General features: G+C 46.8%; 1 protein-coding gene across 3 annotated transcripts in view; it reads left to right on the forward strand.

The window, feature by feature from the left end:
• Positions 1-16,098, forward strand: part of LOC142803379 (uncharacterized) — a 100,088-nt gene extending 83,990 nt beyond the window's left edge. For all 3 annotated transcript variants that reach the window (XM_075888497.1, XM_075888498.1, XM_075888499.1), the window contains one exon: positions 15,788-16,098. In XM_075888497.1, the coding sequence (XP_075744612.1) occupies positions 15,788-15,895 (108 nt within the window). In that variant the 3' untranslated portion in view covers positions 15,896-16,098. The remainder of the gene's footprint in view (positions 1-15,787) is intronic.
• Positions 16,099-18,132: the final 2,034 nt, after the last annotated feature.

Here is an 18,132-nt window from a genome sequence, read left to right on the forward strand (position 1 = left end):
TTCATCGATGCATGACACCACCAGCTATTCTCCATTCTTTCTTCTGTACGGCCGCAACCTTGTCTTGCCATTCGACACACTCATTCCTTCCTATACTACCAAACCAACGGTGTGTGCTCCGGACGTTGCTTCTCGAGCCCGCGTCACTCGCCAAATTGCGCACACTAGGCTCACTGCTTCTCAGGCCTTACAAAAAGTCTGCTAAGATGACTGGCACCACCACGTTGAGTACCCTGCTGACTCTCTTGTCCTACTTTTGACACCGCATCGGCGTGAAGGCTAGTGCGAGAAGCTCCTTCCACGATACACCGGGCCCTACAAAGTTCCCCGCAAGGTCACTGACGTCGACTACCTCATTACTCCCGTTAACCACCTTCATCTTCTGCCACACCACCTACTGATGTTGTTCATGTGTCGCGACTAAAACGCTACTACACTGCCAGTCCTGATTGACTTAGCGGCGCCGTGATGGCGCTTCTTCCGCCGGGGGTGATATTATGAGGCAGTGGGCATGGCTCCGCCCCGTCGTAGACGCATCGATGAAGAAGAAGCGGATTCGGCGCGCGAGATCTTAGTGGCCCTGAGGGGTCATACCTACCTGTAAATATTGCAAATACACTCCTTTCTCTTTTCCGTGTATTTGTAATCCCCGTAACAATATGATCGTTCTTTTTTTTTCACGCGCCGAACATCACTCTTTAAGTCCTTCTGCGAATGCGAAATTTCTTGAAGACTCGTTGGAAATTTCAACGGAGTCTCACCGTGTGGTGACACGTGAGGTTACTCATAGGAGCTAGTCATGGAAAGCATTGCCGCCAGAACACCGGCAGTGCAATCCTGGGTGCCGAAGAAATTGTGTATTGTTGATTATGCATCGACCATCGCGGCTGAGCTGACTATGAGGATGCCCCTGATTTCTCTGTTTAAAACCAGTGGTACTAGGGATTCTTTTTTGGCAAACGCTTACTGTCAATAGTAGTGGCAAGTGACACCTTCAGCTGCTGATGAATTTTCTCGATGTACCGCTGCTCTGTATGGGGTAAATTGTGGTGCTACGTAGCCCTCGTGCCAGAAACTAACTATACAAGTACTATTCTGAAACTGCCGTTCTTGATGTGATGACACACAGCGTTAGGCAGGAGAGGATATCTAAAAAATTTCAATGAAAGTGGTGAGCTGTGCAATCCAGGACTTTTGGCGGAAGGCTCTTGCGTAGAAGAAAGTGACAAAGCATAAGTCCTCTCATGAGCTGTATCACCGAGCTCGGCAAGGCAATTGAGGATCAACTTTTCTGTAGCAGCCAAAAAAAAGACCGGTAAGTGTTGTAAACGCTGCAGAAAGAGCTGTTTCAAAAGCGTACTATTAGAGTCGACATTATTCGTGTACAGCAGCTGCCTCATGTTTCAGAAAATTCCATCGATCACGAAACACTTCAGGGGTAAACAAGTACTGCAAGCAAGTGCTCTCAGTCACATTGATGCAATATAGGGTGCACTCCTTCAGTCACTGGTACGAAGCGACGTTTGAAAATGCCGATATGACGTCCACACACTCTTTATTCCCCTCAAAACACAAGGTACAGAACGAGTAGAAAAATTAAGAAATCTTTGGTGATATTGGGCAAATCAAAGATAGCTTCGACCAGGGTCAACCAAAACGAATGTTGTTGCGTCACAGGGCAGGTAGATGATGTTCACGTTCATTAGGAGTGAGTTAGCGTCAAGCTAAAGCTTACTTGATGGTGGCAAGTTGCTGGTACCGCTCATATCTTAGGCCAGAGTAACCACTTTCATGATTAGCGATATCGCAGAGATCGTCGACGCAGATATTCGCAACCCCACTACGCGTGCCAGGCTTGCGTCAAGAGCACTGGCCGCTCAGACGGTGGTGGTACCTACTCATCGCTTTGCGTTCTACGCCTTATAACTCCCGAGAAGGGCGCGCACGCCCATCTCTGAGCTGCACGCTTCATTTTCCAAGATAACTGCCAGATAACGCTCATGTCTCACGTGTGACTTGATGCGCTCGTTCGCCTCCGCTGCACGCTTGAGGCACTCTAACGCAGCGCCTCCGAAATACCATTCACCGATTTTCTCGCGCAGAACATCAAAAAACGTTTTTTCACTCTCTCCAAACGCAAGACAATAGGCTTTCGACGACATTTGCAGATTAACATGCAGATACGGGGCCAAGTTTTAAAGACGTTAGTCTTTCTTGGGGACCTCCTACGCAAAAAGTTTGGTCTGTCTGTCTGTCTGTACATTTGTCTGTTTGTCCACTCTTAACCGCATCGGGTACTTGAAATGACTCACCCCATCCACAGCGCCCACTAATGTTGTTCAAGGCTCAGCGTTCATACATGTGCAATTGTCGATTAAAAAGCAATTATTGCGCATGTCTGGGGCACCACAACAACACGTATATACTCTGGCTGTGCGTCTTTTACTAGAAAAGGCATACATCGGTAATTTTAAGGGCCGTAGCACTTATCACGCTGTGCTGACTATGCAGCACTTGCACGTACAGGCGAGTGTTTTTTTTTTTTTCACGCTTTGCTAAAACGAGACGGTGGTGGCACCTTCCCGTCGCCTTGCGTTCTACATCTTTTCACTTCTGAGACGAGCGCACACACCAGTCTCCGAGCCACGCACTCTTTTCCAAGAAAACTGCTAGATGGCGCTCATATCTCGCGTGTGACATGACTTGATGCACTCGTTCGCCTCCGCTGCACGCTCGGGGCACTCTAACGCAGCGCCTCCAGAATACCAATCACCGATTTGCTTGCGCAGAACATCAAATAAATGTTTTGTTCACTCTCTCCACACACAAGACTATCGTCTTCGACGACATTTGCAGATTACATGCAGACACGGGGACATTTTTTTTATCTTAGGCAACTGGGCTGAATGCATAGAACGAGGGCGTGGACCTTAGTGTCGCGCATTGCAAGGTCACTGGACGCTAGACGATCAGCAATGAAATCAATACCTCGAACTCGTCCTCGTCGATTCGCCCCATTATATGATCCATGCAGAAGTAACTCGTGAAGGCTCCTCTAGCATAGAATTTTATAAAAGATTAAGAGAGGACACTTCCATAAGCCCATGTGACTGATTTGGGTTCCCAGCGCACCAAACGGGTGCGAGGAAGCTTTGCAGCCTCAGAGATGGCAGACCGCTGAAAGCACTGTCTCGAACGTCATTTTGTAGTGACTATAGGAATATTACACAGCCTCCGAGACCACTCCTACTTGCGTACTCTTCTCTGAGACCGTATTTTAGGTTTTCCCTTTGTATAACGCGTCTTTTGCACGCATCGATGAGCTTCGTGTAAGCTGCACTACACAGCGGCCGGCGCGCGATGCCAATGTGCATCTATGCACACATTTTAAATAAAACATGAGGATCACTGGAGGAGCAAAGACTTTTATTTTCAAGTGATATTCTTGGTAAGCACATGCCCACTTTGTAAAGGTTTGATAAACTCAGGCACAAAGAGAGGTTCATACTCAAAAATACAGCTGCCATGTCATGATTTTAAATACACTCGAGTAATAACCATATAGGCAACAATATAACAAGAACCACGGCTGAGCAAAACTGCAGTAAACGCACAGAACTACACATACAGTGCACAACGTGTCATGGCAGTAGCTGCCTCAGCACGTGCCTCTGGCATTAGCCGAAAAAAGAAAAGAAAAAATATTGGCTGTTTTCTTTCCCACCTTCGCACAAATTTTTTCCTACACACTTTACATCACTATTTCGCAAAAAAAAAACAGTCACAAGCAGTTGCCGCAGCAAAAACAAAGCATCTTTAGGTGTCATGCAAGCCCTTAACGAGGCAGGAGTGTTTACTCAAAGATTACGTCCAAGCTTTAGCTTAGATTCAACACTTCTCTCTTATTGCTATCGTTAGAGCTTCGAGCGATTTGTGAACGGCACAGATAACATACTGAGCATAACTGCACTTTTCAGAAAATCTCACTCAGGCAGTGAATTCGAATACATGCAGTGGCACAAAGAAAACCTAACAACGCGAGCGGCGGCTCCACTTTTTAAGCCAAGAAATACTTTTGTCACAACCGTGCTGCGAAGCATTCAAACCAGTTCATTCGTGTGAAGCATTTCACAAAACAGTACGTGAAGTGAAGAGCACAAAAATGACCTCTGTGCCGAACAGCACAATGCCAGAAACGTTAGGTTAAGACTTCCGTGACAAATGCAACACGCCCTTAACATAGTAGGGAGTTTTAGAATACCCTTTGCAAGCGCTGCGGCCGTTGCGGGTGCCATATGAGTTTTAGAATAGGGAATTTTAGAATAGCGCACTGTGAGTCCTTGTGGTGTGGTCGCTGCCACAGCGCATGCGTCGTAACGCGAGTCGGCCTTCACGTTCGCGGACCGCTTGCAGAAAAACCGAAATTGCGTGTGGTGATGGTGGCTCGCATGTGGCCCAAAAGCACTGGTTTCGAGGCTACGGGTGGTGATGGCGGCCCACATGTGGCCACAGAACACCTACGATGTGGCCCGCAAGCACTGATTTTGGGGCTACGGTGTCACTGCGATCGTGCGTTGCGGTTCGCAGCAGGGCAAACGCTATTCTAAAACCTATATGGCACCCGCTACGCCCGCAATGCCCGCAGCGCTTGCAAACGGCATTCTAAAACTCCCTATTAGCGTTTGCCCTCCTGCGACCCTGGCACGCAAGCGCTAGCCTCGAAACCAGCGCTTGCGTGCCAGGTGCGGGCCGCCATCACCACCCGTAGCCTCGAAACCAGCGCTTGCGGGCCAAATAAGGGCCACCATTAACGCACGCAATTTCGTATTTTTGCGTGCGGTCCGCGAACGTGAACGCCGACTCGTGTTACGACGCATGCGCAGTGGCAGCGACCGCACCGCAAGGGCACGTGGTGCGCTATTCTAAAAATCCCTAGTATTGACAGCGATCGTACCTACCAGCGGCCAAGCTCAGAGGCAGTCGAAACAAGTTAAGACCACGGCGCACGCCAGGCACGCTATCGCACATATTTTATGGCATCTTCCTGCTGCTTCCTGTACCTCTTCATTGCCGCAAATGCTCATGAACACGGAGCATGACAAGGTTGCCGTCACTTCGAAGCCATGAGCACTACTCACGCGTGCGATTCATGCCTGATCCCAGCTCGACGTTATCGCACCGTACAATCGCAGGTGATAAAGACAAATTCAGGCCACTAACACAAACGAAAAAACACGCAGACGTATATTGCACTAGAAAAGGTACTGTAGTGATTAACTAGTAGTGTATTTCCTTGAAGCAGTAAGTGATGTGTTGCCATCTTACGGCTGGGATGAATCTGCGTAGCTCAGCCGTGTTTTCACCCGAGTGACCACTCTTGTCATTTTTATGTTACTCTGTACTTAAAGCAGCAACAAGGAGAGATTTGGCGGTATGTTCACAGCCGCTTGCACAGGGGCACAATCGCGGCCCGACGCATTCTCTTCCGCCAGAGTTTTTTGTGCTTTTCGCGCTTGCCCAGTGGTCAGAGCAACGGTCCGTCCACGTTATAAATGTGATAAGCCAGCTGCGAGTGTTGGAGGATAACAATAACATATTATAATACATAAGACGTCACTCCAAGATAACACCACTGCAGCGGCTGTGACAGTGAAATTGCTGCTGTCATCTGTTTCAAGCTGCCACCGTGTTTTCCGTAGCGTTAGCACGAGGGTGATCAGCCTTGATCGTTTAGTGAGCAAAGCGGCCCGTGAAACGAGCTGGACGCCAGCAGCTCGTAGGTGCATGAGCACACTGCTCGCGCAACACACAGAAACAGCGTCTGAGGTTAAGAGCTAATGCACTCAAGGAAACGCAGATGTCTAACCCACGTCAAGAGGGCCCGAGTACGATGCAAGTGTAACATGGAGGGTAACTCAAGAACGGCATCACATTGGACGTTTGATGTAAATAGCGGCAAAACGACAGGCAAAGCCCACATTGAGGGGCTACAAGCTGGCCGTAAAGGCAGGTCATCCAAAGAAGACAAGTCAGCCGAAGAAGGAGCTACACAACCTGTAAAGCCAGACGCCGAATCTCAACCGCAGCGTCAACGCAGCACTAGGATGCGGCCATTTTCTACTGATGACTTCAAAATTGTATTCCGCCCGTAACGAAGACCAGATCTTTCAAAGCAAAGATTCACCGAGGTTACACATGCCATCGAAAGATCCAGTGGCTTGGCCCAGCAGGGCTTGTATGACCATGTGTGAGTGCAGGTGCAGAAAGTAGAGAATGTGATCATCACAAGCACAGCAAGTACTGAACGAGCTTCCAAACTGCGAAGTATAAATGCTATAACGCTCGGTGGAGTAATATAGCCCTGCCGCGGTGGTCTAGTGGCTATAGTACTCGTCTGCTGACCCGCAGGTTGCGGGTTCGAATCCCGGCTGCGGCGGCTGCATTTCCGATGGAGGCGGAAATGTTGTAGGCCCGTGTGCTCAGATTTCGGTGCGCGTTAAAGAACCCCAGGTAGTCCAAATTTCCGGAGCCCTCCACTACGGCGTCTCTCATAATCATATGGTGGTTTTGGGACGTTAAACCCCACATATCAATCAATCAATCGGTAGAGTAATATATCAAGTAAATCCGTACATTCGACACCCCGATGATGTGTGCCGCGGAGTGACTACGGCCTCGAACCAGGAACAAGCCCCATGGAGATTGTTGCTGGATTTTGCGTAGACCCAAGATACCACATCTTTAGCCCACGCATGCTGGGATCTTCCACTGCTGCAGTTATCACTTTCGACGGGCAGCAGGTTCCTTTTACCGTAATGTACCTCAGTGGAGACTACCGATGCAAGCCATACTGGAAGTCAATCCAATATTGCTGAACCTGTGGCGCCATAGGTCCTTGACAAGACATCTGCCCTCAGCCGAAAGCGAACTTTTACTACAAATTCGGTCACGACAAGGACACAGAACCACATGACTGCCAACCAATGTGCAAGATCTGCGGAGAAGACCATGCGAGTGCTGGAAAAGCATACAGAAGAAACTCCGCAGCAACACCCCTCCTTATCAAGTAAGACGCCAGCAGCTCGATAGCGCCCGCGCCCATGAGAATCACTGGAGTGCTCACACCGATGATTTATCCGGGTGGGTTATCACACCAGAAATTTCACGAGCCCCCTCTTTTCACCAAAAATCTGACCAAATTCACTCTCGCTCAAGGAAAAAAAGGTCGCTCTGCATCCCGCAAGTCATCACGGTCTTGCTCCGTTAGGGGAATCAGTTACGCCCCCGTGGTGACCAGTAGTGACGGGCCCGGTTCTCTAAGTACCACATGTGCCTCGACCATCTGGCCTGCTCAGACAGCGACCATCTGGGCTCTAGAAAATAAAGAAGATCTACAACGAAGGACACAACAACGTACACCAGCCGAGTGTAGCACGCTAAAACTTGAAGACAACATACTAAAACAGACGGAAGACAGAATAATGAAGTGGGTAGAAGAAAGGCTGTAAGCACATGAAGCGAAGATGCTCGACCTCGTCGAACGATGCCTTGAAGCTTTCGAGAAAGCCCTCACTGCGAAACTCCTCGCATTCATATACGAAACCATAGAAAAAGTGGTTACTAAAATTAGTGAAAAGGTAGACCCACTGACCTGTACTCTAAGCATGCTCGACACCAAGCTTCATGGCTTCATAGCCTAACAGCATAACTTCATAACTTATGCATACAAAAATTTCGTTATCCATGAGCAGCTGGTGGAGCAATCAGGAACCAAGTGGAAAGAGCGAAAGACTTCAGAGGATGAAACTGCAGCGGAAATTCGATCGACAGCACCAAACGACCGGCACCAGGCGGAAATCAACTGCCAGAATGGCAGCTCCCACACGTGGACAGCCTGAGCCACTCCCCACTCTTCGAATTTGGCACTGGAATCGCAGATTCTACAGACCTCGTTCTGCAAACTTGCAAGATTATGTTAAAACAAATAATCTAGATATGACCGCGTTGCAGGAAACCAAAACAGAAAAAATCAAGCTCCCTAGCTACAGCATTTTCACATGCTCACGCCGCACCGCAACTCTAGTCAAGAAGACTCTAACCGCACAGGCTCATGAAATTGAAGACAGTGGCATTGAACACACCATCATGAAGATAATCCTCACTCGGAAGACTCAACAGAGCTTATACCTAGCCAACCTTTACAGCCCTCCGCGGGAGCAGTTACACCAATACGACCACTTCGTCCACGAGCTCCGTCAAATGGTTAACGGCAACCAATTCGTCTTAGTTGGGGACTTCAAGGCTCCACACGTGGCCAGGGGCTATCACAGCACCCCCAAGAAGGGGGCGCGTGCTCACGAAGCTGCGCAGTAACACGGTCTGACGCTGTGAAATGACTTGCTCCATCCAACTCGAGTGGGCAACAGCGTGTCGAGGGATGCTAATCCTGATCTCACGTTCACTAGAGACGTGCACTACGCAACGTGGACAAGGCTACCGAACACTTTAGGGAGCGACCATCACATCATTCAAATAGAGGTCGAACATGCTCACCGCTCGCTCAACACAGGAAAAGCTCGACTCACGGACTGGACCGCCTCCAGGAATGACTTTGATGATGACTCGACTATCGAAGACATTGAAGCCTGGTTAAGCAGTATTGTAAGTGTTCCTGACAGACATACTAAAACGATACACTTGAACGAGAACAATCCGGCAGTCTATATTCATCTCCTTCATCTATGGGAAGCTCGAAGATCGCTTATTAAACGATGGCAACGGCAGAAGCTCAACCGCAAGCTGAAGCGTCGCATTGCCATACTCAGGCACACGAGTACACCGAAAACTTTGCGAGCTAGAACTGGCGGTCCATCTGCGACAAACTTCAAGAGACATTGAGCACAAAAAAAACATGGCGCATTCTTCGAGCCCTGATTGACGACATCCACACCAAAACTAATCAAAGAAATACAATTCAGCGTCTCGTGCACAGCTATGAGAGCACAGAGCACCAGTTACTGCAATAACTTCAAGCAAAGCTGCGTGGCTCTGTTAACCAGCAAGCTACCTCTATCAAGACTTCGACACCGAGGGAGTACCAAGGAGCACCGAACGAAGCACTAGACCAGCCTTTCACGCAGGTAGAGCTACACGCGGCCCTCGCTAAGCTTACGCGCAACACGAGCCCAGGAAAAGACAAAATGACCAATAAGCACCTACTACAGCTACCGCCCCGGGCGTTGACGACGCTCCTTCGACACTATAATGACTGCTGGAGTAAGGGTGAGCTACCACAAGCCTAGAAGCACTCGGATGTGGCCATGGTACCCAAGCCAAACAAGCAAATCTTGATTGCGAATCTTCGTCCCCTTTCCTTTACATCTTGCGCTGGGAAACTCTTGAAGCACATGGTAAACGAGCGGCTCATCATACACCTCGAAGACAATGGTCACTACCCGAACACCATGTTCGGCTTCCGCCAAATGCTCAGCACACAAGACATCCTCTTGCAGATAAAGGAAGATATTCTTCTCCGCTTGAGCAAGCACAGTAAGTCATCTGTTCTAGCTCCGGACGTAAAAGGCGCATTTGACAATGTGAGCCACCAAACCATTCTGCATAGCCTGGAAGATGTCGGCTGCGGAGCCAAAACATACGCTTACAAGCTGGCTTTCCTGACCAACCGTGCCGCCACTGTAGGAATTGCCAATATTTGGAGCAAGCTTTTTCAACTCCCTAACAAAGGCACACCACAAGGCTCAGTGATATCACCACTGCTTTTCAACTTGGCCCTACTTAAGCTCCCACGTCTCTTGGTAACTGTCCCTGGGATACATCACGCGTTATACGCCGATGATATCTCTATGTAGACAAGAGGTGCAAGCACGGGTGAACAAGAGGACCAACTTTAAGACGCGGTTAGCATCACTGAAGAAGATGTCAAGACCTGCGGCCTCCAATGTGCTTCGGAAAAGTCGGAACTGTTAGTACTTTCGGCACGCGCCCAGGGTAGACCACCAAGGTACGACGCTCCTGACCCACAAGCCTTTCTACAGGGAGTCCAAATACCATAATTTGACACGCTTCGAGCCCTTGGACTACATGTACATAAAGATGGGTCTGGCTTCGCTGCCCTACGCCGGCTGCAGAACACTGTGACACAGCTGACTCACCTAATCCGAAGGGTGGCTAACCACCGCAGTGGCTTCAAAGTGCACGAAACCCTAAAATTGTCACAAGCTCTCGTTTACAGGCACAAAACGTACGAACTCCCTTTTTGATTGCCTGATTGTATATGCTTCCCTTTCTAATAAATCGTTTACTTTAGAAAGCGCTTGACCTCTCTCCCTTTCTGTTTATTCGTGCACTTGAACGGACAGTTATACCATGCATATCCAACTAGCCCAACTTTCGATTCTCTCACAGCGTGTGCTTAGCCAGTCACATGCCCAATAAAGCTTTCCCGCAGGCAAGTGGTACAAGGTATCAAAGTACGAATTGTACGCATATATAACGCACGTTATTGGCCGCAAGTACACACCTGAAATGAAAATTATATTTAGGGATAATTACGGATAAGCTGCTAAATCAATGTTTCAAAAAGGGGTTCTAATTCTTGTATAACTCTCTGTATGTCTGATCCGGAAAAAGTGGTTTAAATGGGAAGCAAATTGGGTGATGAAGTTGTTGAAATTTCGCCTTATGTATGTGAATGTTTTTATGCCCAGTTCGCATACCTTCAAAAGGCCCTGAAATACTTTTACAAGTAACCATGGATTTATTTCACTGGAAGAGCTTATTGCCTCGTGAATTCAACGCCGCAAAAAGTTTAAAAAGGCCCTGAAGCACTTTTTGAGTAACCATGAAATTACTTTACAAGAAAAGCTTATTACCTCACAAATTGAACGCCGAGAAAATTTTAATAATCATTCCAGTACGAACGGAGTTACAGAGATTCGCACACGCTGCAATCACAATCTCTTTTCTTCTTTTCTCTCGTCCCGACGAAAGCGCTGAAAGCAGAGCAAGGAGAGATGAGAGGGGAAAAAAACGTCACTCACGCCTCGTGACCTTCGGACTTTTTTCTTTTTTTTTTCGTCGAATACACAGCTTTTTCAGTGCGATCGGGCGCGCACGCGTGGACAAGTGACAGCCTTTAGCGGTGACCTCTGTAACAACTGAGCGTGTCTTGTTCAAGTCAGCCAATGGCTCATGGATGAGCTTACTGTGTTTATTTTCCGTGATAGCCGAGAGAAGAGAAAGCTAGCTTTAGGTAGCTTCAATAACTTATTGTGAATTCCAGGCCACGTGCTGCGCTTTATTATTTGGCTCGCGTGTTGTCGGGAGCCTCTACTACCGATTGGCAGCATTTCCTGACAATGCTCAAAAAGTAATGCATGGCCCCTTCAGGAATCCATTTAGTGCGAGTGGAGTTAGACAGATTTGTTGCATGCCGCAATTGCCTTCTCTCTTCTCTCGGCCCGACGGAAGTGCTGAAAGCTAAGCAGGGAGGGATGGCAGAGGCAAATAAAATACGTCACTCGCGCCTCGTGACCTTGGCCACTTTTTTACGAATGCGCACCGTTTTCAGTGTGATCGCGCGCGCACGCGTGGACAAGTCGCGACCTCCCGCGGTGGTATCTGTAACGACCGAGCGCGCCATGTTCAAATCAGCCAATGGCTGATAGATGAGCTTTTTACGAGTGATGTTGGGCCACTTTCCGTCATTTGCCGAGAGAATAACAGCAGTTTTAGTTGACTTTGATAATTAGTTGTGAATTTCAGGCCCCGTGCTGCGTCAAAATATTTGCTCACGTGTCGTCAAAAGACTCTACTATCAATCAGCAGCGTTGACTGACCATGATCAAAAAGTGTTGCAGAGTCCTTTTAATGCAGATGTCTTCCATTGTTGGTGTGAAATAACAACGAAATATTCCTTCAAAGACGGGGACACACCCAGAGCACGGCCCTCAGAAATCGGTTATAGAGATTTAACTCAAGCTGTATGGACTTTATTTCATGGGATGCATTGTGCATAAACTGAGATCTAATTGAGTTGTGTTGAGTTTCACAAGAATATTCACCACCATCGGTCTGTGAAAAATATTTCGCTTGTATAATAAATGTCTTTAGCGCTAGTCAAAGGAAATTATTGATGAGCTATTTACATTATGTACTGAGTTTCAATTGAAGCAAATAAGTAGATTGCATGCACAATCCTTATGTTGCACCTTCTTGTCCTGATGATTATGATTGTTTGTTGTCGTAATCCTTTATTTAATGTAGCTCTAACGCATATATCAACCAAACAGACAAAAACGCCTTGCTGAATAAATATGGGATACACGTGTCCACACGGTTATCAAGAACCTAGGTCAACGCCGACAGTTTGAAATGATGCTCTTTACTAGCAAACAATGTGGCGGATTTCACTAAACTTCATTTTACTAATTTCACTTACTACAAGCTTGATGCTTTCTGTGACATACAAAGACAGACAAAAACATTCGATGAGGTCCTGAGGGACTATCCACTAAGGACCTCCTGGAGCTCTCCGCTCGCCGCTGGCTGCTCCCGTGTCGGAATCTGGAGATCATGCCTCTCCGCTCATTCGCGAGCCCTTCAGACAGCCGTTGCCTGAATATTAAGGAAGTACTTGCGACGACGTCTTCCCAGTCCTGTTCACTGTTATCTAGCGTGTCCCATAACGCAGAACACTGCCCGAACATGCGCGCTAGTGTGTTAAATGCCTCCCCAAATTCCCGGCAGTGTGGGTACATATCTCGGTTAATCCGCCTTAGCAAACTTCTCGAGAGGTATGACCTTGTCTGAAGCAGCCTAAGCGTGATCGCTTGAGCCCTGCATAGTTTTGGGCGTGGAGGCGAGAAGCTTGTGCGTTCTTCTCTATAGTAGGAGACGACCTCATAAAACTTTATTGAGGTATATCTTTGCCCAACCCCCTCCGAATTTAATGAAGCCTCACCGCCGTCGTGGCCCATGAGCTCTCGCCCAGGAAGGTAAAAAACCTCACTGGGGTTCTGAAGACCCGACAGCCCTCGTTGCGTTGTGAGCAGGAAACCACCCGCTGTAATGCACGGTGGCAGAATTGGCGACAAGTAAACGGTTGATACTTAGGGAATGTGCCAACTTTTTAAAAGTGAGTGATTTTTTTTAGTCGGGCTATGTCAGGAACTCGGCGTTGTCTCTGGTGTCAGCGATGGTGTCCGCACGCCGGCAGGGGTTATCTTTGGGCTCTCACTCTTTCTTCCATAGCCACAGCTGCGGGCGCGCGTGCTTATCCTCTCCTTTATCCATCGCAGCACGTGGGTGAGAGAGTGTAGAAGAGGGTAGGTGCAGCGCTTCGCCGTTCCTTCTCTCACCATTCGCTCTTACTCCTCCTTGCGCCACTCTCTCCCGTCCGCTCACGTCTAACTCTCGACCAGAGTTTCATACATTTATACCTTGAGAGGAATCTGGCGCTAGTGTCTACGCGAGCTAATTAAGTGGCGTTTGTACCCCCATGTGAAATATGTGAAGTACAGGCTTCGGATAGATCACGTTTTTGAGATTCGCGATGCTTGTTTGTTGAGTGTAAAACAAAGTGATATGAAGTTATGTCTAGTTGAAACTTGCTTCATTTTTTTTTCAATGCAAACTTTATTGTAAAAGGTTTTTGGGACTAGATGGTAGAAGTGACATATCGACAAACTTAACCACCAGGGTTTGCATTGTTTTGCCATTACGTTTCAGATTTGGCATCAAAATGTAATGAATTATTTTTTACAATATTTCAATACAAAAATTCTTCCTTTGCCCTCGAATGTGCACAATATCTATTTATAGAAATAACAGCACAGTATTAGGTGAGGAACACTTAACGTTACGTCTGCTGTGGTGCAAGACGCGTCGGTTCACGGGGTCTGCCGCCATCACACCTCTCATTTTGTTGTAAAGTCAAGTCAGAAGAGCGTGGTGCTGCATCTATTTCCCGTCGCCATCGTTTCGCAGTTGATTTCAACGAGTTTTGGCAAGACGCACTAACAACAAACGCGAACTCGATGTAATATCCTACATTGACATGGGACGCTGCATCTAGGTGCAGCGGTGAGTGGACGACCCTTCGTCTAAACTGTCAACCACGACTTATACAGCTCCATCGTTCCAATAAATTAAAAGGCCTAGTGGTTTGCAGCAGCTTCGAACAACAAAGGCGCAGATTCAGTCCTTTGCACCCACCCCACTAACCACTTTTCGCGACGAACGAAACTGAAACTTTAGAAAAAAATCTGTAGACAGTTCAGTGACTAACGCGATCTAACCCGAAGCCTGTACTTCCATAATTTTCATGAGGGTACACGATCGCAGCACCAGATTCCTCTCTGTGTATTATTCTATGAAACTCTACGCTCTCTTCCGTTCACTGGCAGGGCGCCTTTCATGGTGATGGAAGAAGTTTGTGAAGGCAAATCTCTGACGGTAATAGTACCCTCTCTCGGCGTGAGAAATACATTTGCATTTTCTCACTATCTTTTCGTGGAGGTGGGGATTAAGACCAACCTTTTTTCCCGCCGGCTGAGAGCTTAGACAGCTTAAATCTGTATGACCCTTTAAAGACGCGTCAGTGGAATCCTCTCCCACTTCGCGTACTCCAGCTGCCACTACAAATACCCGCATTTTTATCGTAGTTCTCATAAACAAGCCCCGCCACAGTGTTCTAGCGGCTATGGTACTCGGCTGCTGACCTGCAGGTCACGGGATTGAATCCCGGTGGCGGCGGCTGCATTTCCGATGGAGGCGGAAATGTTGTAGGCCCGTGTGCTCAGATTTGGGTGCACGTTAAAGAATCCCTGGTGGTCGAAATTTCCGGAGCCCTCCACTACGGCGTCTCTCATAACCATATCGTGGTTTTGGGACGTTAAACCCTGCATATCATCATCATCATCATCATTATAAACAAGTACTACTTCAACTAGTGCTACTACTACTTTACTATTAACTATATATATAATAATAATTATATAATAATAATAATGAAAAAGACACAGTCTCTCAAAGCATCGAATATAGATTTTGATAAACATTGAATGACGTTTGCCCATGCACCGCAGTGTTCCACTACTGAGCAATGCATGGGTAGGGGAGCCTTTGTCAGGCAGTCGTATCTGCCTTTAGCCCCTTCACCCCAGACAATGACTGTCTGAATAAAGTTCAAACTCAATTCAATTCAACGTGACGAATGCATGGGGCGAGAACACGTGCCCCACTTGACCGCTACACGAACGTGCGTAACGGGTGGATGAACGTCTACACCATTCAAATCCATGGAACTGAACGCATATGCTTACATGTAGTTTGGAGTAATACGTGGCTGCTTCACAAAGTGCTTTAATTGTAGCATCAGCAGTTTAGCTTGCGCATCATTCAAGGCCCATACTAACGAACACACACATACGCGATAAATTTTGTGAATTCGGCCTCTGAAGTTAATGTAAGTGTTAATATTTCCCTCATAGAGAGTGCTCAATACGGGCCGGGCCTGTACCCGATTCTTACCGACGGCATCATAAGGCCTTTTCGTGGAGTGTGCCTTTATTGTCAAACAGATTATTGTAAATTCCATGACATGACAACAAAACGCAAATATGCAATTTGTACAAATGATTCACATTACACATTGCTTCCAAAACTGAAATACAATAACTGTTCATCAAAAATCATATGCTTAGAAAACAAAAATTTTTCCCTGAGATGCCAACCTTTTGTTGTAATAAAATTCTTCTTTTTACAGATCACACCAAGTAGAGAAGACCTTGGTTATGGTAACCCTTGCTATCATGGAGTCTGTAAAAAAGGCCGATGCACGAACGCTATATATTCAAGATGTGCAACTATGTAGCATTTTTAAATATGGCAGCTTTTTATTGATTTAAGTAGATTACACATAGTAAAAATCTTCTGCTATTAATATGGCGCCTGCAAAGGCTTCATCTTTGTCAATCGAACTGAATGGCTTCTGCTTTCAGTGTCTCGGAGTTCGACAATCTTGTTGGGCAGATCTGCGGAGCACCACAACAAAAAAAAATTAGCAAATGTCTTTAATAAAGCCATGAATCATTGTTCATTTCCTAAATGCTACCCCTTATAGTGGATGCATGTGGAATAAATGTCAGACTAATCGCCTTTTTATCACTTAAGCACCTGGCCACCTCGTAATTCACCGCTATTCAAAGCATTTCACTACTTATGTTAAGCTTCCATAAAGCGAATCATCAGAAAGCACAGCCGTAAAAGAGCACAGCATGTTATATTTGTTTCACTGTGCACTAAAGATGAATGTAAATATCAAAAAGAAAGATAAAACTGTCCATAGATATGTAGGCATGTAGGCATGTTTCAATGCATCATATGAGTGTCTAATTCAATGTCACCACTGTGATACCGCTTTAAGTAATTGGTCACAGCGGGAAAACTGAAGTATACGTGTTTTGTTTCTGGAAAGTGCTGCGCCTTAGTGACGGATAAATGGGGAGTGACAAGAGTTAGGAAATAATTATTAAGATCTGGAGTTTAACGTCCCAAACCACCATAGGAATATGAGTGACGCCATAGTGGAGGTTTCCCGAAATTTCGACCACCTGGGTTTCTTTGACGAGCACCTAAATCTAAGCACATGGAACTCAAACAATTCAGAGCTAGGAAAGAGAGAACTAGTGGGTATTCGTGCCTTGGTTTCTCCAGACATGGGCGACGGCACAGTTTTAACTGGTGTAGTTCAGCTTGCAAATGTAACAAACACTGTGGATAAAGTTAAATGGGCGTCTTCAGTTCAAGTGCGAATAGGCATTGACAGAAACCAACATATGTTGCGAAAGTTGATTTGTGTAAACGTATTGAAACAAAACTACTAAACAACTTTGTAGCTACTGTGTCCTCTCCGTAAAGAACAGGACTGTTCCGGAAATTCACAGAAAACAAATTTTTTGTAAGAAGGGAATTCAGGGTTCCAGTTCAATTGAGCGGGCAGATCGCACATGGTCGGTTGTGAGCACCTAGAAAACGTACCACTCAACGATACGCTGTATTGATAGCGGTAGTGTAAATGAGCAGGAGCATGAGTACGAGGCACAAAGGCCTGCGCGAATTCTCCGAGCTTATGAACTTCTTGACCTTTGGACCTATGTAGAGCGGCACCCCGCGAACCAGCAGACTTTCCGCTGAGACCATTCATTCTCTCAGATGCACAAGCGACGAATTGAATCACGTTGTTCGTAGTGTTCGTCATAGTTTTGGCATAGTTTGATACCTCCACTGATTTTAAGTGTGATTGTTACCACTGTAAGTGCGATCGTTACCACTGTAAGTGCGATCATTACCACTGTAAGTGCGTTACCAACGTTACCAATGGCTTGACAACGTCGCGAAGCTCTGGTGATCTCTTAGTTGCTCCTTAACAAAAGTCAGCACTTCGGCTTAAGACCGAATGAACGAATGGGAAATTAAAGGGGCCCTGCAACACTTTTTGAACATGGTCAGAAAACGCTGCCAATCAGTAGTAGAGGCTCCCGACAAAACGTGAGCCAAATATTATAGCACAGCACACGGCCTGGAATTCAAAATAAGTTATCGAGGTCAGCTAAGAATTGCTTTCTATTCTCTCGACAAATGGTGGAATATGCCCAAAAATCACACGTGAATTACCCATCTATCAGCCATTGGCTGATTGAAACATGGCGCGCGCTCGTTACAGAGTTCGCCGCGGGAGGCCATGACTTGTCCACGCGTGCGCGCATGATCACACTGACAAAGCCGCGCATTCGAAGAAAAAAAAGGGGGGAAAAATGCTCAAGGTGACGAAGCGTGTGTGACGTTTTTTTTTTTTTTTGTGGCCCTGCCTAACGTTTATACATACTTGGCCCTGCCATTCCTCCCTGCTTAGCTTCCAGTGCTTTCGTCGGGACGAGAGAAGAGAGAATGCAATTGCGGCATGCGACAAACCTTTGTAACTCCTCTCGCACTGGACGGATTCCTAAAATATTATCGGCAATGAATTCTGGTGAAAATAAGCTGTTCCGGTGCTTTCATTCCATGATTACTTGAAAAGGTATTTCTGGTCGCCTTTAAAGACTCATGTTT

This window comes from Rhipicephalus microplus, chromosome 3 (genome assembly GCF_043290135.1).
Source record: "Rhipicephalus microplus isolate Deutch F79 chromosome 3, USDA_Rmic, whole genome shotgun sequence".
NCBI lineage: Eukaryota > Metazoa > Arthropoda > Arachnida > Ixodida > Ixodidae > Rhipicephalus > Rhipicephalus microplus.